Source organism: Hesperophylax consimilis, chromosome 26 (assembly GCF_061612785.1).
Source record: "Hesperophylax consimilis isolate HC1 chromosome 26, BYU_Hcon_1.0, whole genome shotgun sequence".
In the NCBI taxonomy this organism is placed as follows: domain Eukaryota; kingdom Metazoa; phylum Arthropoda; class Insecta; order Trichoptera; family Limnephilidae; genus Hesperophylax; species Hesperophylax consimilis.
Genome location: NC_142861.1, coordinates 14,034,073 through 14,059,771, shown reverse-complemented (window position 1 = coordinate 14,059,771; position 25,699 = coordinate 14,034,073). Strand labels below are relative to the sequence as shown.

At 35.6% G+C, this 25,699-nt stretch overlaps 1 protein-coding gene across 1 annotated transcript in view; it reads right to left on the bottom strand.

Annotated features, from left to right (window-relative positions):
* Glut4EF (Glucose transporter 4 enhancer factor) overlaps nt 1-22,465 on the bottom strand; it is a 363,979-nt gene extending 341,514 nt beyond the window's left edge. Inside the window, exon 1 of the mRNA XM_089647158.1 lies at nt 21,535-22,465. Coding sequence (XP_089503284.1) covers nt 21,535-21,945 — 411 coding nt within the window. The 5' untranslated portion in view covers nt 21,946-22,465. The remainder of the gene's footprint in view (nt 1-21,534) is intronic.
* Nucleotides 22,466-25,699: the final 3,234 nt, after the last annotated feature.

Here is a 25,699-nt window from a genome sequence, read left to right as displayed (position 1 = left end):
TGGAGACGCCATGTGAGACTTTGTAGAGAAATTGAAATTAGTTCTTTTTTAATTTTTTTATTTTAATAAATTGAATACAAAGAAGATGATACCATAGAATTAAAATGCTGTAATTTAATAATAAAATATAAAAATAATGGACTGGAGTTCCTTATGGTTGTTTGTTTAATGTTTACCAGTTAATTGTTTTCTTATTTGTACATTTTTCTGCAATGTTATGAAGGGAAAGGAAGGTCTGGGAAGAAAAGGGTATGAGGGGTGTGTAGTAAACTAGGGATTATAGTGGACAGTAGTGATGATTGGTATGAACCCAACCCACCCATTGCGGCGCAAGGCGATGAGCCGAGAGAATCCGGCTGGAGAGGTCACCCCAAATGTCCCCGAACGCTGTTGCTGGGTCCGTTTCGGTCACGAACCGGCACAACAGTTGCCCAACTAGTTGATGAGGCAGCACACCCTCAGTCGTCAGTCTGAGGCTCAGGCCCCGGCATTACCAAGCGGCCCTGACCGCGGTAACCGGTTGTAAACAGTCATCGCACCCACCACCCAGACCCGGGCAAACATTACCCCATGAAAACAGACACACCTGCTAAATCACGAAACGTAGCCAACCACTTGGTGTGGCCTATGTCAGGGGTGTTGTGTCATTAAATGGTTTCCAGGGAAGTGCTACCCATACCCACCTTCTAAATTTCTATTTGTGCTTTTTAACTTCTATTTAGAACGAGTTGCTTTCATTGTATCGACAGTAATCAATACTGTATGTAAACAAGACATTAAAATGGTTGGTCGCCAAATAAACTCTAAAACGTACAGACGTCAATACTCGGTATTAAATTGAAAATAGATACATTTGAAATAGTAAGACATTCGGGACCACTGGCAAAACATGTGCTGCAACGTCGCAAATAACCAGCCACCGCGAGTTGAAACGAACCGGCAACATTGTTTCCTGTCGCCACTAGCTATGAAATGCAAAAAAACGTACCCTTCACGGTCACCACAACAGGCTAGATATGAAATGCAGAATACGTCGTTTCCAGTCGCCACTAACGGCTAGGAATAAAACGCAGAATACGTCGAACACGGTCGCCATTTTAGTCTAGTTATGAAAGGTCACCACTTTAGGCTAGATATGAAATGCGGAATACGTCGTACCCAGTCGCCACTAAAGGCTTGTTGTGAAATTAAGAATTCGTCATACCCAGTCGCCACTAAAGGCCAGGAATGAAATGCGGAATACGTGGCTGTGTATATAACCTAGCGCCAAGCTGCCTGGCGACAGACTCCGGAACTTAAATATTCGAAAACGTGCACCCCCAGCCCAATTTGGCGACCAGGACTAATTTCGCTGAGATGCTTGTAACGACATCTATTATTGAACTGTGTAAAAATTTTGAGAAAACAAAGTGGCAACCGTATATCGGTCGCCAAATGTCGGTGGTCGCCACTTTAAATGCATATTTTCCCATGCTGGTCGCCAAATAGGCGGTGTGATATATATATATATATATATATATATATATATATATATATATATATATATATATATATATACATATATGTACGGGCACAGAGCCTTTTTGAATTGATCGAACAAAATTAATCTGGCCGGCTAATTGGCTTTCGAGCATCGAGCTTCTCAACCGTTTAAAAATTAAAAATTAGAACTGTTGTTATCGTTATGGTTAACATTTTTTTACTTGTTCGTTACATTGTTCGATGAACTGTCAACAATTATTTAAACATTGCCTGTAACCTCCTTGACCTATAATCCTAAAACAAAATAAACATGAAACACAACTTAAGAACGGTTTCTTTTTAATTAGAGATATTATATTATATATAAACAAAACGAAATTTTTACCCTAAACATGGACAGTAATAATAGAAAAATAAAGAAATTAAATACTTGGGAATCATTATCGATAACAAACTTAAGTAGTAGGATAAGGGGAAAATTAGACCCTAAAACAAGGAAATAGGTCTACAACACCACTGTAGCATCCCACCTGAACTACTGCACAGATGTCATTTTTTTAGCAATAAAACGCAAGTTAAAAGAATGGAAATAATTCAGAACAGAGGTATGAGGTCTATATTGTGCTGTAGCAGATATACTAGGATAACAACGATGCAACGCCAACTCAATATTCTAAGTGTGTGGCAACGTTTGGTCTATAATACCCTAGTGCAGGGGTGCTCAAACTTGAACTGCTGGCGATCTACCTCAATATTATTAGATTCCGATCGATCGACTCTGAGAGGCTGCAAGTATGTGTGATGCAGGATTGTCGTCTATGTAGGTAGGGTGTATCGTGGCGCAGGTATAAGTGTATATATAGGGACGTTGCACAATTGCATGGCCACGAATCCACATAGAATTTGGAGGAACGACAAAAATTAGTTCGCAATATGCATTTTTTTTAGTCAAGGTAGGTGGAGGTATGCACTAAAATGTCAATAAAATAACTTATATTTATTCAAAATTGCAAGTTTATTGGTTCTTACAAAAAACAAACGAGTTCTAGTTTCTAAACTTAACTAAATAATGACTTAGGATGTTGAAGCGTGGCACTGCATGTCCTCAGCATACTTTTCATACGATGGTACGTAATTACCGAGTGCTAATCGCAAGCACGATGACATATGTTCATCGGTTAGTCGATTGCGATATTTTGACATAATTATCTTTATTTCAGAAAATGCAGACTCGCACAAGTAAGTTGACCCAAACATTGTCGTCAACTGAAGGGCGATTTGCCTAAGATTCAGATATTTATCTTCAGATATAAAATACCAGAATTTTGTGTCAGATGCTGTGGCTATGAGATGTATATCTGATATTATCTGCAATGTTCCAGAACACTCCGTTCAGTAATTCAGTCCGCCACAAGCTACAAATAAATAATAAAAAAGAAGGCATGAAAAATGGGAAATTTTTGTCGAGATCGACTCAAAAAGCACTAGCGATCGACCGTTTGAGCACCCCTGCCCTAGTGTTTTTATACAAGTTAAAAAAATAATGTTACCAGATTATAGTTAAAAAGTTTTAGTATTAATAGTACAGTTCATGGCTATCCTACGAGAAGTTGCAACGATTTTAGGCTTCCTAAGACAACTTTATCGGCAACACGAAACAATATTTATTATGGTTTCAAAATGTTCAATGAACTCCCTTTAAACGTTAAGGAAGCCAAAAGTCTTGTAGTTTTACGTGGGTCATGTCTCAATGTTGTAAAGTCCAAATATTAGTACGTACGTACGTAATAGAATAATTTTATAGTAATTTTAGAATAGATGTACACTAGATATAAAATGTTAAATTTTATAACTAAATAAAATATACAGGGTTTTCCAATAAGAGGTGTTATTTTCATATTCGTAAACGTAAACGTTGTCCAGATCAATACTATCCAATTCCGGCCATAAAAAATCATTAATCATCTCTCGATAGCGTAATCCATTCACCGTAACTGTTCCTCCAGCCTCATTTTCGAAAAAGTAAGGTCCAATGACTCCGCCGGACCATAAACCGCACCAAACAGTCACACGTTAAGGATAGAGAGGCTTTTCAACAATAACTCTTGGGTTTTCCGAGCCCCCGATGCGACAATTTTGCTTGTTGACGAAGCCACCGAGGTGGAAATGGGCCTCATCACTCAAGATGATTTGCATTTGATTCACTCAAGTGAATTTTAATAATTCAATGCGTTGTTGAAGCGTGTATCGTTCCATTTTTATTAATGGCATAGTTTCTACTTGTCAAATGTCAAAAATGACAGCTTCAAAAGTAACATCTACTGAAATAGCGGGCTATTCAAAATAACACCTCTTATTGGAAAACCCTGTACTTCTAATCTATTTTATAACTTAACGAAATTAGTACCTCCTACCTTTTGTACGTTTATCGTGTTTTTTTTAAATCTAAATCGAATAATTTAGTATGATGTTTTAAAATTCAGTGAAAGTCCACGTTATTAAAAAAAAACTCTGTCATAATTTTTCTTGTATGATTCATATCAACTTTTTTAAAGATTTAGGTCCACAGTTGAGGATATTCCGCGATAAAGCGAACGTTCTTAGCGGTAGTTGTAGTAGGTACCCGACCAGTCCATCCTCGTGAGCGTGTCAGCTGACGTGCCGGTGGACACGTAAGTGCACCAGATCTCTGATGCACCGGTGGACGAACGGAATCCCAGCACAATGCACACATCTACAGCTCTTCGGACAGAGTAAGCCAGTGAAACTCTATACGATATAATATACTAAAATGATTAAATACTGACAAAGGAAGAATAAAAGACCCGACATTATGTTAGAAAATATCAGAAAAAATTAAACAGGAAATAATCATACGAGTAATAATGTTGACTTTTTCAGAGAATTAGTCTTCGGAGGTGATAGATAATTTAAGGAAAAACCCGATGAAAAAGGGATCCGTGTTGCAATATGCAAACTTCTGCCCTTAGTGACGTGCACGCGTGACCTACATACCCACCACCTGAATTTACGCCGAGAAATATTCCGCACAAGGTTCAAGTAGGCGAAAGGAAATCCTTGTTGCAAGTGTGTAGCTTTTGCCCCAATCAATTTTGTCCCCGATATTGGCAAGCCTAAACCATGAATAAGTCTTAACAATGTGACAACAATATCTGGTACACGGTACACAGCTGTTATACATATAGTAGCGTGCATTATTAGGCCAGGAGAATGTCAACTCAATTTCAATCACCTTTCCTCGGCCTTCAAAACAAATGACAGTCATTTATCATGCCGTTCTTTCCTCTATTACCGAAGACCTTATGCTTCACCGCTGACCTCGCATTTTTCATCCAAGCACGAAATGGATACAAAAAACATTACTCTTACAGATTGAAGCATCGCTTTTTAATGTAAAATAATGAGATGTCGAGGAACAGCTTTCTCAATTTGTCACAAGATTTAAGTCTGCTTAAACCGAGTATTTATACTATTATATATTTACAAATTGCCGGAAACGTCATTTAAATCAAATCTTATACTGTACAGTGTATAATGTCTCCCGAGCTTAATCCACGAAGAAGCCTTCCTTCCGCTAATTATTCTCAATTTTGCGGAACATTCCCTGAATATGAAAGCATCTCACGTAGAGCTGACATGGGCAGGAATAATAATGGAATAAGAACAGTTAGATGCGTGGCTTAACCAGCAAGCCGCACATTCGCTGCACAAATACAAGGACGGAATAGTTAAACTGGTACAGTCCGTTATGACTTGGAAATAAAACAGCAAACAGTACTTAAGACGGGCATAATGGCTAAATATTATAGCTTATAAAAGATAAACATCGATTGAGTGTGGAATTATCCCTTCTTTTGCAATGGAAGAGTTCTCCAATTATTTTTGACGTTGAATGTCTACGAGTAGAATCAGTAAATGATTGTTTAGTAATTTAATCGTATCTCTATTCGAGAGGCTCCTTTAAGCGGGTTTGCTTCCTGTCTGTACTAAAAAGAGGTACGGTTTATTCCCAGCAGTGAGCAATGGCTGTTTGCTGCCTGAGATCTCCCATGGTCTCTGAGGCGTGTAACATAGCCTGCCCATCACAACGCATTACATTAATCTTAGAGTAACGTCATTAACTTTCACGCTCCTCCCGCTTCGGTACGAAGTGTTACTTTGGTCTGCGAGTTGTTGCGGGCTCATTCGCCTTTTTATATAACGGTACCTCGAGAGACGAGTGTAAAGTATAGGATACACTCTTCACTTCACTCTGTACAGTGGTTTAGCTTTGGAAGCAATTGAAGACCGCGAGATTTAGCTCAGGTGCCATTAAACCAGATTGAGCTTCTCTCTCGTATGGGAAAAGTCGTAAGTGGAAGCGAACGCGGAGGCAATACTATCTCAAATATGGCGAAGAATCGAAGTTTACGATTCTTTTGTGCTATTTATTTAGTAGCTAACTAACGAAGCCTTAGAACTACAAGAACATACAACATGACGTAATGATTACTACTGGTTAGTCTGTGACGAGATTATTGAGATTCAGAAATAACTTGAGGTTTGGAATCATCGCGTTTTATGACGCAAGTCAATTACTAGGAAAACCACTACGGTCCACAGCCGTGAATATTCCTTAGTTTATCATTGAATTAAGACACAATAATACAAGTCTACCTTTCATAAGAAATCACATTACAATAGGTTTAAAACATTATCCCAGAGTAGACCCATTCTGTGAATCCAGGAGATGTCGGTTATCTCTAAGGACAAAGATAAATCAAATCTGCAACAAAGATAAGATCTTGGTGCCTAAGTAGCAAGATGGACAAATTAAAATAAACAATAACACACAATGGAGATAGATCTGATAATAAGGCATTATGCAAAATTTCTAAAACGCCAAACCTGGAGATTAAGGCGAGCAATTTATTTAGAAGTGTTCCATTATAAGGTAAAGGCTCGTAAAGGTGTTCCTAACGCTGGAAATATTTATTTATGACAACATTAGGATCAATCTGATTAGAATCAACAATGAGCCTACTTCTCGAATGGGAGCAGTCGGCGGGCCTTCGCAAGAATCGATACCCGAGAACGGCCCAACAGTATTTATACGAGGACAGCGTTTATAAACGTGAAGAAATGAACCTAACTCTTGCAAAACGCCAACTCCATACAGGGAATTCAATTGTCGACTGTTTAAACAGTGCTTTTTACGTTTACATATTGTCCAATTCAGTGCAGTGTTTTTGTTCCTTGTTCTTCATAAGTCTGTTTTAAAACAATGGCATGCCTTTTCTATTTATCCTTCTTGGGTTCAATTTCCAAACAGCATTCGAAATGTCGAAAGTTGTTTAAGAATTAAAAAATGCTTATATTTTTTATTAACTGGAAATCAGGAACAATATTTGCATAATGATGTTTCATGACAGTTCAAAATGAATTTATCAGAGTAATACATAGCTCAGCAGCTAAAATTTCAGACCTTCAAATTATAAGAAATATTTGGGTACAATAGTTTTTTCTCCTTTCAAATTCACTATCAAACAATGCAATACTTAATAAAAATGAATGACCAAACGACGTACATCTTTGCAATATATAATATATACACTGTACTAAAGTGACGCCTTTAGGCCCTTTGTTTTGATGCGTTTTTAAAGGCCTGTGCACACTTATTATAAAACAAGTAAATTAACATTCCATTCAGCGTTTTTTCCCCTGCGAGCAAGTAACAGAAATAATACCTTAACACGCCCTAGGAAGGTATCCTAATTGGTAGAGTTATGAGCCATTCGGTTAGCCAGTTCAAGGAACACTGAAAACGGATGAAAAGGGTGACAGAATGTAGCAAAAAATTATAATAATACTGCTCCACTAATTGTGCCTAGTTTGGTAGAATATAAAACTGATTTTGTTAATGGCAAAGTAAATTAAATAATACAGTACTCTATGTATGATATGGCAGATGTCCGATGAGTGGTGAAATATTCATCATACTAGCAACTAGTAAGTGTGAATCATGGGTCGTTTTTGATTCCTTGAATCGATGTCAGTTGGTGAACAAAAATTACTGATATACATTTTTTTGGGTCAACCAATCCTTGGTGTTCTCTGTTGTACTTGTAATTTCAATGCGTATTGCTCCATTTCTGTTGTGTTCTTCCTGGTGGTATTTTATCTTCTGTTCTCCAGTGTAAAACACACCATAACATGTGATGTTGATTCCTATTTAAATTATATCATCCTTGGTTTTCAAGCCTTTTTGTGCTACTTTGGTACAGTTACCTTCTCTTACCGTTTATCTACTATGGTGCTTTGTGTGTTACTCCAGTAAAGTTACCTTCTCTAACCTTTTATCTACCATGGTGTTTTACTTGTTACTCCAGTAGAGTTACATTATCTTACCGTTTATCTGCCATGGTGCTTTGTGTACTACTAGAGGAGTTAACTCTGCTTATCATTTATCTGGTGCTTTGGGCAATTCAATTTTAATTAACGTAGAAGGCGGGTCTCGCAAGTTTGGAAAATACTAATAATTATTAACACAATTAGTCAGGAAGTAAACGTTTAAGAATGAATTAATCATTGTTATAAGAATTAGATAAGCACAAACTGTGTTCCTTAAGTTGACAACAGGTACAGTATTTTAGTATGTAAGGTTTTTTATTGAATTAGATGTGTTGTGTTGTGTAGCATTCCTGTAGATTTGCGGTTAAGATAGGAAACGAGCTGCTATCGCACGCATTAAACATGACACGGCAACCACATTATTATAAGGCAGCGCTATGCCTCAGTTATATTAAGTTTTAACTTCTAACTGACCCAAAACAAATTGTCTCAAAATTGTACGCTTTATAGAATATAATGGAACAGTCTAACGGGGAACCGACGATGACGGATTCAAAACACTCCTGTAACTAACTATAAATATATCTTTTTCTACCATACGATTTTTTTTAAATATTTAAACTTTTTTTTTTAATTTACGCTTATTACAGTCAATATGAACTTGCAAAAATACATTATTTATTATTACGTTTGATAGATAATTCACTTTGCTAAAGCATTCCCAAACAGACATTGCCAGAAATTACGGAAGGCGAAACAACTGTAATTAAACGAGAAGTCATAAATTAACGAAGCCGAACATTAAAGATTGCGTGAACGTAAAAACAAGTAGGTATTTTACTTGATGTAACATACTGCATACAATTATATTTCATGACATGACAAGCCATAATGTACTTAACTGTTTTTACAAGCAATTAAAAAGCTTTTCACTGCTCAATGAAGGCATGTCCAAACTTCATCCATTCTTGTCTCATCCTCTCAAATAAAGTCATTAATCAATCTGTAAATTAAAATCAAATAAACATAACTTTACACTAAGTGTTAGTTAATCGTTTTGTTTGATATTATGATACAGCTTCGCACATGTCTGTTTGCCCCAAAACTCAATTAAATTGCATAAAAAGTAATATTGGCTCAGAAACAAACAATTTGGCAAGTTCAGACCAATTCAAAAAATGTTAACCCACAAACGCATTTCGTCAGAGTCTGCATTGAAAAAATGGGCACACGCACACCATGAAAAAGACCTACCAACACTATCGCGATTAGACACCGATAGTACAGGTAATACATAGACAGTGTGGGTACGTAGAATTCGTAAAGCCGCGGACGCAATTTGCGACATTGGCCCCATTATTAAAAAAATAATTTGACATTAGCTCGCAAATTCCCAAAGGTTTTGTTCGACTGTAGTCTGTAGTCCGAACGCTGTTGTGGTAATTCTCAAGAAGTTAAAGAGATAAGGAACAATAGATATGAATTAGCGGTTTTTTGTTGTTGTTATTTTATTTCTCAAAACGTTTCATATATTGTTGCTAATTTCAAAGAGGTAACTGATAGATATGTGGACACTAGTAATCGAAAAACAAAAAAGCCTACTTATGAACTGGGCTTCATCTAAATATATTTATTCTGCTTTGCACTGCAATTTCAACACATATTAAACATATCAATGTTGGGAAAAACGTGCTATATAAAAGTAGACTTAACGATCGAATCTTTAGTGCCGTTTATCTCAAAATTATGTCATTTGAGTTTCGCTTGTCTCGCGTTATGTCAGCTATACTTGAAGTTTTATGGTCATACTTTCACTTGCGTATTTCTCAATATTATAATCCATGTTTCCTTTTTTCCTACATATAACATCACTAGAATGTTGTTTGGCATTTATTATTGTACTAATTAATTAAAATGTCCGCATTTAACCCATTGCTATTGTAACGGCTCCCTACCAAGGTATGTAACAGGAAAAGAACTTACAACAGAACTCTCGGTAACAGGACCATACCCTGTTTTCTAAAAGGTAAATGTAAATAATGCCTCCGCGGCCTTACTAATGATTTAATATTCCATAGAATGAATTGAATAGAACGATTGGTAGAATGAACGAATTGAATACTTAGTTAACATCTTAAGATGTATAGTTTTCGATTTTTTTTTCAAATGCTTCTTTATTCCGCAATTACTTTGAAATGGCATGTATAAGGTTAATCTTGAATTGAGTATTATTGAACGTGTGGATTGATCGATATTGCCTATTTATCTTGTAATTGTATTTTTAACGATGTTACGTCATTTCTGCGGACTAAAAGCAATGATATCACGACTTGTTACTTGTGAATGCAAAACACATATTATGTTATTTGAATCGGATAGAGAGAAAACTGATGGATAGAAAAAAACAAATTGCATCATAAAATTAAATATTTTTTATGTGAGTACTACCGTACAAGAGTCTTAACTGCTCTCAACCATCCGGGGACTTGCATGCCCAACTGGCATCCCCAATTGGGGTATGTTGTGATGTTGCAGGTAGTGGGGAAGGGATGGAGATGACGAATAGGGTGGTGGTGTAGTGTGACAATTTGTTTTTCTTTATATATTAAAGAATGTTATTTAAAATTACTAAAAATATTATTAAATCTCTCGATTTTTCTTTATAAATATGTAAAATTGAATATATAAAGACAGCAAAATCCCAGAGAACGCAAGTAAATTTTATTTCATTAATTTGTGTTAATATTACAAATTACTCATTTAAAATAATATGCAGGGTGTCCGGGGGTTAGGTGCGCTAACTTCGGGAGGTGATTCTACAAGATGGTAGAAGTAAAAATTTTAATAACTTTTTTCGAAATTCTAATGTTCATTTTCACAATGGAAGAATATTTATTTTCCCATACAAACACTTGATCTTTTTTACCTTAAAACTACCTTAAAACATTAGGCTGGGATGAGGAGATATTGAAAGAAGGGATGCAGGTAACTCCATTAATGAAGGACTGAACGCGGTTGGTGCTAACAAAAAACTGTCTAAAGAAGCGAAGATAGCAGTCCACAATGTATGGCAGTGAGCCATGGAAATGGCAGAGGAAGGATGGCAGTAGACTGAATCCTGCAGAAATAATATCCCTGAGACGTACGTGTAGTAAAATCATGTATGATTGCGTGAAAAATGTGGAGATCCGCAAATAATGCAAGGCTGATGTAAGCGTCATGAGCAAGATTAAGAAAGGGACTCTCAGATGATTTGGGCATGTAGAGCGAAGTAAGGAGTGTAAGGAGAATATATATGAAGAAAATGTGAACGATAAAATAGGGAGACATGGTACGATCAAGTGAATCAGATAGATGAGTCGGATCATGTAATCTATCAGTCATAATAATAGAATAATAGAGTATGTATGAGACGATGTATGAATGTGAATAAGGCAAGGAATGTGTGCCAAAACAGAGTTGTTTGGCGGTCCGTCCTCTCTGCGTAAACGGCGTGATGGTTAGTTACTATATTAATATTTTAGACGTCAATCAGATTTAACTTCTATTAAAACAATTTGTTTTCCATTGAATTATTTTTCTGATCTCAAATAAATTTTCAAAATATTTTATATTCGGATTATTTTATTTAAAAAAAATTTATGGGTTTAATGTTATTGAATGTATACAGAATACATAAACAACTTAATTATAACTTTAAAATATTATTGTTATTCTTGTTGAGAAGAAAAATACTGTCAACAATGTCGGTCAGGCTCTGTAAGAAAATTATTTACGGCAAATAAAACAAATGGCTTGATTTACTATGCACGTGTAAACACAAATAGATAATCTAATGATGCGTAATTACAAACGAAAGAATACTGTTTGCGAAGTAATTAATTATGTAATCGATGGATTTCGATTAGATCGCATTGATTCAGACGTCGATTTATATGTCTAAAAAATAGACAACGATAATTTTTTTATGTCTACAAAGGATCTCTTTAGATTTTACTGTGTATACCAAGTCTTACTTTTAATGCAAAAAAATACCTGTAGTCAGTGGAACTATGCATCTCCCAATTAGGCAAATAACAATAAAACTGAAACAATAAAATAAACTTATAGAACATATACTAATATTAAAAACAATTCTATATAACCACTTATACTTCTACCATGCAACATTACAAATTTATAAAGATAATATTTAAAATAAAACTAGGTACCCCATTTAAAAACAATAGATTACTCAGACAATATTCAATTCTCCCAACTGTAAAATGTAAAAAAAAAACAATGGGGCAATTTACCTATACTTGGAATATTTTTTTTAAATTCATTACCAGGTGTTGTCCGAAATATAAATAACATTAAAGATTTAAAACTTCACGTTAAAAAAAACACATTGAAAATATAAACTGAATACTTGAGAAATATAAATAACATTAAAGATTTAAAACTTCAAATTAAAAAAAAAACACATTGAAAATATAAACTGAATACTTGAACATATAAATAAAAAATAAGGAACAAATGACACATCCCCATACACATAACTTTAGCTTTATTATGGTGGTTCATTTTACGTATAAAATCTGGTGAAATGATTTTTATATTTTCTGTTAATTATGTAGGTACTTAAAATTATTTTTTCAATAAACATTTTATAAAAAAAAAAACAAAAATATATTTATGTACCACAAACAAAATATAAAACATTCAAATTTATTTGAGTATTTCGAATGTTTCGTTATCTTAAATCGATTATTTCGTATATATGTTATGTATAAAAATAACATTTTATTTTTCGGAATAACTTTATTGAGTAAAACCTCAAATTGTAATATTTAAATATTGTCTTCAATATTTAAATATAAAAATAATCTTTGTTTGTCCTTCTTTCACGTGGCAACGGTCGAACAACCAACCGATCGAAGTGATTTTTTGCATAGGGATAGTTGGAGGACTGGAAAGTGACATTGGCTACTTTTCATCACGGAAAAAGATTTCGTTCCCTTGGGAAAATTCTTTGTAATGTCTCACTAACACCACGTGAGCGAAGACGCGGGTAAAGGCTAGTAGTATATGATAAAGAATAAAACACAATCCGCAATATCAAAGTACAGGGTTTTCCAATAAGAGGTGTTATTTTGAATAGCCCCCTATTTCGGTACCTAGATGTTACTTTCGAAGTTGTCATTTTTTGACATTTGACAAGTAGAAACTACGCCATTAATAAAAATGGAACGATACACGCTTCAACAACGCATTGAAATTATTAAAATTCACTTGAGTGAATCAAATGCAAATCATCTGGAGTGATGAGGCTCATTTCCACCTTGGTGGCTTCGTCAACAAGCAAAATTGTCGCATCTGGGGCTCGGAAAACCCAAGAGTTATTGTTGAAAAGCTTCTCTATTCTCAACGTGTGAGCAACAGTTACGGTGAATGGATTGCGCTATCGAGAGATGATTAATGATTTTTTATGGCCGGATTGGATGGTATTGATCTGGACAACGTTTACTTTCAACAAGACGGCGCTACGTGCCATACAAGCAACGAAACCATTGATCTTTTACGATTGAATATCAAAATAACACCTCTTATTGGAAACCCCTGTATTATAATGTGTAATCTAATGCTTATTGGAGCAGTGTCGATATGATTAATAAAAATATTAATTATATGTATTTATTACTGATCTTTTGGCGGGAGATAATTGGAAAGAGATAACTGACCATAGAGGCGCTACTGCGTACTAATAATATCTCGTCGAAACTTCTTCCACTATTAGAACGCTATAAGCGGTGCGTATTCGGCAGTAGTTAGAGCGTTGGGAGAGTTGGAGGTCAGTTGGAAGTAAAAAAGCGAAACCTATTTTTTCGCTTCATGTCTCATCTAATTATAATACATCAATGTAACTGACCGACTATTTAAATAATAAGCACATACTATATGTGATAAATCTGACCACAAACAAAAGAAGTTAATAATATTATCGCTAAAAATTAAGCTTTAAATATTATCAGTTCTTTCTCACGTTTCGATATTGGTTTATTATAGACGAAAATTTATTATCGTAAATATGCCTAGGGATAGATATGTTGCGGTTATTCTGCGGTTTTCGTGAGGATAACATAATATTATTTGAAAACTGATCAATAACTTCAAATCACAATCTATGGGTAGGGGTTAAGCCGTCCCAGGGCGTTATCAGAACCAAAAGATAACATACTAATAAAAAAATTAAAAAAATAATTTGCCTACATAAGGGAAATTAAAATAATAATATTAGGTATTTGGAGACGGGACTGGGCAACGTGTCCCCAGGAGCCATTTATTGTATAACCAACACCTCTGTCGTAGGTCACCCGAAGTGTTTCGCTACGATTGGTGACTTAGCAGAGGTGCCCGGGTTCGAGGGGATGGGGTTTGCCTGGGTCTTGGCTGCGGATTCGTCTGCCCACTTAATGCGTGGCTGGCCGGATTGGGAGACACTGGTTGTGGGAGACCTTTTGACCTCTTCAGCAGGACTCTCTCGACGATGCATACGTCCGTCAATCCTCGACACACTGACCACCTGGTTGCGCTGGAATTTTTCCGTATGATGAAATAACTTTTTTATATTTAAAATAATGTCACCGGACAGCAAAATTACATATTGTGAGTACAGTTATTTAAAATCTGTCGGACATGTCCCGCTAAACCCTGTACAAGTTAAATTTCACTGCATAACATTTGGTTAGTACAGATTAAGAAACAATGGGTAATTTCATTGCCACCGCACTCCGTACAAATAGTTTCAGGTATATACCTAATTCAGTTTGTCGATATTTATTGTAAATATTTGTTACATGTCTCCTTACCGACTCTAGAATTCGGTTATGTTATAATATTATTAATTAATGTAAAAAATTCAGATCATCAAATCAATTTGTCCATGAAACATAAGTATATATTCACGTGACGATATTATAACTAAATTAGTTCTAAAAATAACGGTGATAAAAAAAAAACACACAAAATAATAAGAAAAAAAAATTGCGTTGGCTTGAAACGCGTTGTAGCTTTCTTCGAGGGGACATAAATTTGATGGGATTGAAAATAATGCGATTCTTTATCGTAAGTCGTAAGTACTATTTTACGATAATTCCACTGATCAGCAGCCAAATGTTTTTCTAGTTTCTAGTTCAGTACTGCAAATTCTCGCGGACTATTTATTTGCCGCTAAAATGTTTATGGTCGCCGGTCAATGAACTCGCTTATAAAATAAGTATACACAAAACACGATCACGCAAGGGATACGTGTTTTTTTTTTCTTTATTGGACGCACGTGCATGGCGCGTCTTTAGGATTTGTTCGGAGGAAGATGGAATCTAGAGCGGTTTGTTTGTTTACTTTTTGAGTTATGCGTGTGTAGGGGTCGTTTTAGAATATTGAGTAGGTAGGCTCTGTTGATATCGAGTTGAGTAAAAAAAGTTAAAATTATAAATAATAAATGGGGCGAAAATAAAACCACCTTTGTTATTTAGCCATTTTGAGTGAATAGGGCTTGAGTTAATAAAAAATGATATGATATATCTCAGACGTGGTAAAAAAAAATTAAATATAAAATCTAGCGCTAAAATTTATGCTTTTGAATGTAGCTATAACTTTGTGGTTATTCATTATAAATTGTTTATATTAATAATAGAGGAAAATCATAAGATAACACGAAGCCTTAGAAATAAAGAAATCCCTTAAAAAGAGCCCATTATCAACAAACATATCTTCCAGTACCATCTTAGACATGTTCCCTTTCACCGTTGGTTCTCCTCCCCCCACTCTTCACTAATCCCTAGTCACGCCTCCGCCCCCACTTCAACACTTAGTAATATATTATGTTCGCCCATTGTTTTTTATATATTTTTCGGACAATCGAAACAAAATCGGAGAGAGTACCTATATAAATAATATAATGGTTGAAACAATATGGTATAATTGCTTCATTTCGTTATAATTTATAATTAATTATTGCAGCATTTTATTGTTGACATTGCAAGGAAGCGCCTACATTTATTATGCATAATATTGTATTATGCACGTTTCTTACAACTTTTGAATGTATTACAAGGAATAGTATTTTTTATGCTTAGCGGCATTAAGTTAATTTCCTTATATGTATTGTTCTTTCTGATATGACACGTAGCTTTTTTATATTAAAAAGGAAAATGACTGAATTTTAATACTTAATAATGGTAAATTCCGTGTGTCTATCGCGCAATTTAGTGATATTATAACCAAGTGCGCCTTATACTAAATCTGCCTGGAACCAGACCCAAGAGGCCCAGAGAAGGTAGTTTCTAAACCCGACAGGGGAAAATAGTGGGATAATTCACACATAATTTACCGTATAATTTTTACTATTCAAATGTAAAGACCCCCCGAAAAGGGTGTTGATAAATAAATACATTCCTTGCGTCTGACAATTTAAGCATAGGTATTCATATCATCTAAGAGTGTCGAAATTCAACAAGAAAACTAATAGTCCTGTCAGTGGGGGATAAAAAAGGGCTCCACCTTGCAAAAGGTTAGGTAGTAGCGATTTTCACATATGTTGTTAAGATTGGGACTCGGATTGGGAGCAGAACTAGGAGATCAACGTCTTCGCCAATAATGAAAACAGCGTCATATGATGAACACAAGGAAATCGCAGTATTGACAATCAACTCATCAGCATCTTCTTCAGCCTGCTTAACTGTAAAATCATCCTGTATAAATTGCTTTGTAAGCATCGAAATCAGACGGACTTTGTTATTTTCATTGGCTAAAAATCGTTCTTGTGAAACTTGAACTGGCATTGTTTCATCGAAAAGAACATCTGCAGACATGAGCATCCAGGCAACGTCCTGTAACCAGGACTCAATCAGTGTTGCCAAGTCAGCTGTAGACTAGGATCCCACTATAACAAATCAACGTCATCGAGCACACGAATGATGCTATATAAGTATATTGTAGCGTAGAAATACGTTAAAATGATATTGTGTAATATGTTCGTACAAAATTTATCAAGAAAACTGGAGTTTTACAATTTTTTGTCAAAATTTTCTTCTTTCAACCGCTGTATCTCGTTACCTATTAGACTTACAAAAAAAAACTTTCCACAATAAATGTAGGTAATTTAGTTATCTTTAAGTTTGCCTTCAACAATTTTGTTGTAAAATCAACCACTTCATAATTATTTTGAATAAACCAAATTTTGGCACCTTCAATCCAAGATGGCGGGTCGAGCTCGACCCCCCCAAGGTCGAAAACTTTTTTTTTTCTTAGAGTCCCAATCTTAACAACATAATATCGAAATCGCTACTACCTAACCTTTTGCAAGGTAAAACTCCCCACTGACTGGACTATAAAGAGCGTAAGAATAGATTTTGTATTCTTTCAATAGCTTGTACATGAATATTATAATGAGGGTTGCAGACGGGTTGCAAACGGGTCACGGGAGAATTGTACTCGAGCCACTCGAGGTGTTGTTCAGTGATCAGATATTAATAACCAGTCATTCTCTTATTGATTGATGGTTTTCACGTATTTTATTACTGTAAATCCAGATGTCAGAAAGTTAATAATTATTGCTAATCTCGACAGATATTTAAAAAAATAATTGTTTTACAACTATAAACTGCCGAATATCTTCGCAAAAAATTGATCATAAAATAATTGAATCCTTAAAAGAATTAAAATTTGATCCAATTTTTTGTAACTGATTCGCAATAAACACGTTATAAACCGTACAGTGTAACCGTAACGTATACCCGAACCTAATTACAGTAATAATATTTATAGTGAAATGCCGGCAGGTTGCCGGGAAATACCAAACCCAATTACATCCCGTCCGGCTGAAAAATTTCCATAAGATGAAATCAAGAAAAAAAAAACCTGAAGCCTCGATGATGTAATAACAATAGAGGATACGTAATACCAAGGATTTACAATTTATTACTACAAAATACACAATTGTTACAAGATTAAATGTATTTTGCAAGATTGTTAATCTAATATTAATATAATTCAATAATAATAAAGTAAAAAGTAACAATAAATTTAAATGCAATCTCCCATCAGAATCAAGACGTTGGTTGCTTGAAATGGCATTAGACTTACTATATAACCAGATATGATTAGCCAGGTACTTCCTAATCTCCCCAATTTCTTCGCAGCATAGAAGAGTCAAAATAATAACGAGAAGTACAATTAAGATGTAAAAAATTAAGTGCCGCCATCTTGACGTTTAAATTTATCTATTTCTATCATTTGTCTGCATCTTTTACACTGTTTCATACAAAAAAAGACCATCGGAAAGATCGGTAACTGTTCGACATTATTTGATTCGGCTAACTTTCTACGCCATTATTAAAACGTGTGTAATATTCAAATTATACGTACCATAAAATACCGTCTAATTGTCAGACGCAAAGCGTAAATAAATGTTTCGATGACTCGCCCGTCTGTGAAAAACTTGTATTTTATTTTGTTAAATTCACTCCGAACCACGAAATGAGAAATCGTTTCTCTTTACATCACACTTTTATTATGTTTCGTATTTTTATCAACGAAGATGTGCTAATTCATTGATTATATTGTGATTCATTTGAAAAAGGTAAATTGGTAAAAAAGGTAAAACTTGATTTGTATTAATCAGTTTTATGAGTATTTACTTCTTCTATCGTTGGGTCGGGGGCAGAAGTTACTAAAATAAAGTTTCAGTTACCCTAGAACCGAAGTGAGACGAATTCGTGAGACCGGAGAGTTTCTAAAATAACTGTGAATTATGGCGAAGGAAATATAATAAGAGGGATGAGTAAAGATTCAATCTAAGAAGTAAGAAAACGAAATTTCCTGGTGGTAAATTTTAACAGTAATTATTGTTAAGTTCTACTTGCTAACAAAAGCTACATATTCTGCAGGAGAATCGACTTATTTCATAAAAGATACACGGATGGTGCAATATCAGTAGTTGTCATTTCCAATTAAAAACACATGAAATTGTGTAGAATCTAGTCTAATCTTAGTTCTAATCTTAATCTACGTGATGTGGTGAGATATGAGCATAATTTGCAGTCAAATATAAATTCCTTTATATTTGACTGCAAACGATACGACAATAAATTACTTTCACAAAGTTCCCAATGGTTCAGATTATACATATCGTCGCCGGAATGGCAAAGGGGCGTAAGCAATTTATACAAAATGTGTTCATCATACAATTTTGATTAGAATTTTTGTATATTTAACTAATTTTTTTACAAAATTGTCGCTTACGTCCTTTTGCCTTTCCAGCGTCATAATAAGAATAGTAGGAAATGTACTAAGTAGGGTCCACCCTACTCAACATTAGCTCATTTGAATTTCACCTCTTCTAGACGGGGGATACTTCAATCCTCGGCCCCTTACGTGGTAGCAGCATTTATTTAATATTGACGACTTGACTTTCAGATTTTATGTACTTACTAATGATCATTTTTAAATTTATGTAAAATTCTTATACAGTGTAAAAAAATAGAATCTACCTATATGATGTTGCATCTGTACCTCAGCGTATAGAGTTGTCGGCAAGTTTTGTTAAAATACCTAAATATTAATTAAATTATAATGCATAATAAAATGGCCGACATAGGTCAGAGCAAACCATTCGAAGCTTTTACCGTGAAAACCCAAAGGCGGGGTTAATTTGGATTGCGAATGTTGGAACTTTGGAACAGTTGACCGCTTACAACGCAAGTTTGAACTAGAACAGTTTTACGACACAATTGTTTGACACAAATTTTGCACAATTTTAATGCAAATAACTTTAATCAAGTTCTCTCCTAAGTTCTCGCCAAAAAGAAGTGGCTATTTAAGCACACACTTTTTACGTCGGTATCTATATTTTATAATGTAGTTGAATGGCACAGTTTATATATCTAGGAATGGCATAAAAAGCAGTTTTCAACCACAAAAATGGTTATTTTTGCCTTAACATAAATATCCCGTAAACATTTCTGTATAATAAGTGTTTTCTTTGCCGAGCACAAAAACATAAGTTTTTTACTTCTTCCAGTAAAACTTTAAAAGCGCAATTAGCAAATTTTAAGTTGCCGACCCGACCTACTTGTTATTATTTATAACTAACTAACCATAACGCCGTTTCCCCGCAGGGATAGGCAGAGGACGAACTTGGCATACACTTCTTGCCTCATTCACATTCATACATCGTCTAATACATACTCTTCTTTTATTCTGACTGTTGACATGGCCCGAGTAAAGTATCTGATTCGTTTGATGGTACCATGTCGTTCCCGACTTCTGCTACCATTTGCATTCGCATCATATACCTATGTATATATTCTCCTTCCATTCATTTCTTCGCTCATTCGCTCTACATGCCCAAACCATCTAAGCGTCCCTTTCTTAATCTTACTCGTTACGCTTACATCAGCCTTGCACTATTTGCGGATCTCCACATTTCTCACACGACCATACATGGTTTTACCAAACATACGCCTCAGGGATCTCATTTCTACAACATTCAGTCTACTTTCATCCTTTCTCTGTTAGTTCCATGCCTCACTTCCATCTTCCGGGTAAAAGTAGGTACCTACCTACAGGCCGAAAAATGGATGATGTTTTAACTTTTAACCCCATTTAGTTTGATTCTCATAAAATTATTACAAAAAATTAATGATTCAACAGACGATCTAACCTAAAATCGTAAAAAAATGATAATCATACAAGTAGATTTTTACATCGATTTTCCTAATTCGCTAAATACCCTACAACATCTTTCAGTTGACAGTTTGAGGTAGCCGGAAATAAAATATAGTTTTGCGAATTAAAACAGGTACCTACATATCTAGGCACTTAGCTACAAAGAAATGTTTTATCTTAGGTATTTTTATGTGCTTTCAAATAGTTAAACACATTTATCTTTTGTACAGTTTGGGTATGGTTTGGATAGATATTGTATCGAATGTGAGTTAGTTCACTCGCAGAACAGCACGATTGATTTTTCTTTGTGGGCCAAATAGGTCAGTCGGATGCACGGCTCATGAAGGAACGAAGCGAATAGTGTCAACGCTTCAACAAAGTCGCTAGAAGCTAGAAAAAGCTTTTAACAAAGGATGACGAAAAAACCAAAGCAACCAATGAAAATGCTACAAACATACGAGTACATGGTATTCACAAATGCATAAAAGGGGTCGTTAAAAAAGAAAAAAAACATGTTTCTTTGTTTTCTATGACTGTTCGTGTTTTTTTTGTTAGTAGCTGGGTTTGCTTCTCTTTTGAAAAGAATGGCATAATTAGTGTTATTGATAAGAAGTTGAATACAGTAGATAAATAAGATTAGATAAATTCAATTCGAATTTCGCATTTCTAGATAAAGCAATACCAAACTCGCAATGTGAAGCGTATTTCTTTGTCGCGTTCCAATAAGATTGGGTTTGTTGAAAGAAAGTTGACCGCAAACTAGGCAGGTTCTTTTAGTATTGAACTACCTATTTTCTTTGTTTGGTTGCGATGGTCCTGGATTGACCAATTCGACAGTAGAAAGGAACTGGTCTAGTCGAATGGTTAAATAGTATTGAGAACCTTGACGTAATAAGATTGAGTCGAACCGCTGATAGTTCCGCTGTAAGCTCTGGTTTGAAGATGGCTGTGACGATGAAGGGAGAGCTAGCTAGAGAGAGGGTGGCTTACCTCAGCGCCCTGCGGGTTGATGAGCACCAGCACCTCGTCCTGGTCGGGCTCGTGCGCGCGCACCTCCCCGCTGACCTCGCGGCCGTTGAAGGTGAGGAATACCCGCTGCCCCGCCGTCAGCAACAGGCCCTGTGTGCCGCGGAAGCCCGGCCCCACGAGCTCGTGCGCGGCGTACTCCCTGCTGGGCCGCTTGCCACCACCCATAGCACCCGCACTGCCCTTGATACCCAGGTCGAAGCGCACGGAGTAGCGCGTGTTGGGAGTCAGGTTGATGCAGTTGTTGTTCTCGGGAAAGGTCGGCGGGGTCTTCACGGCGCATATCACGCCCGAGTAGTACTTGCCGTCCTCCATGGGTGCCACAACGCGCGTCCCGATGATGGACCGCTTGGCCAAACGCTTGCCTGTCGACATTTTCTCGCTACAAACAAACACACACGGCTTAACTGCAATAACGCTGACAACAGTCAAAACGCAACAGATTATTCAAGACTCAACGTTTAACAACACTGGGGAAAAGCGGCTAATGTCTCGATGTAGATTTTAATTCAAAGTTTCAAAGAGTTTGTAAACACTCTGAGATTTCACCGGCACACTTTTGGGGAGAGATATAATTGGGGTACAAATCCACACTTTTCCAGGCACGTAAATAGAGGCTTTATTATAACAATCTCACACTGGAAGAAGGATATTTTCACAAAACAACGTCCTTGTAATACAACCGGCACACTGAAAGTTTCTGCGTGAAAACTTGACTGCAGAGGAAACTCGTCGAGGGCTGCTTCACCCGTAGATTGCGCTTGCGGACACAACTGACACACTCATGGCTAAGCTTCTGGATGCACAAGCCACCGCTGAACATAATAATATTATATCGATTGACGACGGTGTCCAAAACCGCACACGAACAAAGAAAAGCGACAATTTCCTAACGGATGCGACACGACCTCACCGACAGCGAGACAAAAGATAACTGAGAAACTGAGTGAAAATGCAGCCTGAGACCGGCCGGCGTATGCGAAACCGCTTGGGTATTACGTTACGCTATCCGAAACACGTCGCGTTTTGCATCGCATCTGTCCCCTTACAAACCCATCCCTCTGTCTCTCTCGCGCCGGACGCGTGTCGGATTACTAGATACACGTTTGTTTTGGTACTCAGCTGTTCGGCGTTAGAGCGATAAAGCAACAGTCTCGTGTTAATATTGAAAGAGACGAAAGTTGAATCGTCTGATTTAGTAATACACGAACGTCGCTGACGAGCCGTAGCACGACATCTCTCTCTACTGTCATTTCTGACAGGATCTCCTTTCTTTGTTTTGGTACCCAGCTGTTTGGGCTTGGACGGAGGAGGTACGCGCGCGGCGATACAAATAATATGGAAATAAGAAAGAAACGGGACTCGCGTATTTTTCTTTACAAAAATTACGCCAGGAATTTAGGTTCCTAGGTAACTCTTTTACTAAGTAACTCTTGTTTCAAATTTTAATAAAATGCAATAGCGGCCCACTAAAGGGCGAGCATGTCCGCGGCGAGCGGTCCGAGCATTACGTCACGCGAGCAATTTACTGATTTATCCCGAACACGTGACATGACGTTTAGTTGTGCTCACCGTGAACATGCTCGCCCGTCAGTGAGCCGATTTTGATGTCATGCTCGCCTGTGAATGGACCGCTTTAAATTTAGACATTTTTTAATATATAATAATTATGTAATGATGTTTCATGACAAATATGTACCTATAAAACTTTGTGCCATTCATAAAAAATCTTGTTTTAAACATTAGTTTACCAAAAAAATAATAACCTATAAACCTCCCTACCACCATTCCATCCCCATAGGCTGGTGTAACTATTTACTCTTACATAAATTAAGATACATCAGTGAATACCTCTATTGGTGGAATAAATATAAATATTTAACGTACATTATAAAATTAAAATAATGTATCCATTTTTTTACACAGATAGAAAAATGAATTGGTTTTGGTGACGACTTCAAAATTATTCATTCAAAATATTTAAAAACAATGTTATAAACAAAGAATAATTCCCAATACGTCCGCACTGCACGCGCTCCCTTGTTAGAGCAGTGCCGTGACGGGGACGTATGTCGACCCCCGCCGGTCGGCGCCCGGTGCCTCACCAGCTGACAGATAACAACAATACCACGTGACCCTAAGCGCGCCCATTCGTCGAAAAGGATCTGACCCAGTTTCAACGGGTTTGCCGCTATACCGAATCGACTATATTTTCAGGCACCTCATCAAAAAATTCAACCACGATTACTGATAAATGAATGCAAGCCGGTACAATTGATATTACTTTTTGTTCAGTGTGTATTTACTTCATGTAGCTCGCAGAATTCTGAGGAAAACTTTTTCGATTCTATTTAGCGCACCTCATCGAAAAATGTAACCATTATTGAAATAACTTTTTGTTGTGTGTGTATTTAACCCTTTCGTCCCGGAAAGAAAAAAATCACATTGGATCCGAAGCGGGGTCACTCAGTCCCCCAATTTGTTTTGCTTATTAAAAGGTGTTAATGACATAATTCGATGAAATTTGTTTTGGTTATAATTAGAGGGAAGTATATATTACATATTTCAGTAGTCATTATCAAAATCGTTTCATAAATAAAGTCATAATTAATGTTCTAATGAATTTAGACCATAACGCATATGTTTTCAAAGAAAACGGAGAAGGCGGGTACGTAGCAAGCATCGCGCCTCGTTTCCGAATCTCGACTGCCGATTGGCGATTAAGCGTCGACGTGGGTGGCTAGTTTCTTGCATAGGGTGGTCTGTAAATGATGGATATGTATTTTTTACTTTTATAGTTTATGAAAACTACTACGTACTATTAAACTAGGTACGGATGTTAAATATTTTGAAACAAATGTTGTATGTTGATATTTAATGTAGGTATTAAATTATTTTATTTCTACAATTATTCTTATTATTATTATGTATCTTTTCTCGGGAGATTTTTCAATGTGGATGAGTGTTTCAAGCTAATAATTATTGCTTATAAATAAATGTTACCCTTTGTGCTATGAAAAAAAATTCTTGTCTTAAACATTAGTTTACAAAAAAAAAAATAATTAATATCTTATTTCTGATTGTTTTTATTATAATTTCATTTAGAGTATCATCTAGCATCGTGCCGCAGTTAACCTGTAATCATAAATGATGCGTTTGCTTGAATAGGTATATATTGAGTTTATAGTTTTTCACTGATCCATTTATGTAGGTATGTTTTACATTTTTAACGGTGAATGGTTTTGTTTTGTAATGTTTTATCAAATAAAATTGTAAAAAATAAGGTATTTTTAATAACTTCAAATTGTTAAAAATAAGGTATTTTTAAAGTATTGAAATCCAATCTTGAAATAAATATTTTTTTATTGTAGCCTGAGAATTCCCCGTTTTTGATAAACAATATTTATGAGAGATCTGGAAACGGTATTTATAAACTCGTAATAGGATACATATGAGAAACCGGAGAATTTCTCTCTTTTTCTTAGTAATGACGGCCCCCATGGTCAAATGGTTGAGATTCTGGGTCGCGGGTTCAAAATCCCAGCAAGCGCAAATTAATTCAATAATTATGTGATATTTCATAAATAATTCATAAAATATAATGCATTTAATATAATATATTTTCCGCACGGCCAAGGATGGGAAATGCGTTCAGTATTGCCCTGAACAAAAACCACCATTTAGAATAGAAACGTCATCATACTAGGAGGCTATCTCTTTTATGGTGACCATTTATAGGGATTGATTAAATAAACTGAAAATTGCAAAATTATAATAGAAAATAGAAAAAGACATTCGTAATATAAAACATAATTTTAATATAATTTTAAAATATCTTACACACATAATATCGTAGTAAAATGAAGAAATTTACAAAAAGACAAAAAACACACCTCAAAATATTATATTTTTACAAAAATACACCTCAACATTTTGGAAACACATAAGGTAGGTACCTACTTTATAATAAATGAGTTTTATGAAACAAACATTAGATATTAGCAAAAATTATTACACATATAGTATAATGAACATACCTATTACTGGTAAACAAGACATGTCGATCATCCAGTTGATTAGTCAGACATCTCTAAATACAAAGTTTTGAGATAATGAGGAAAGCAATGTT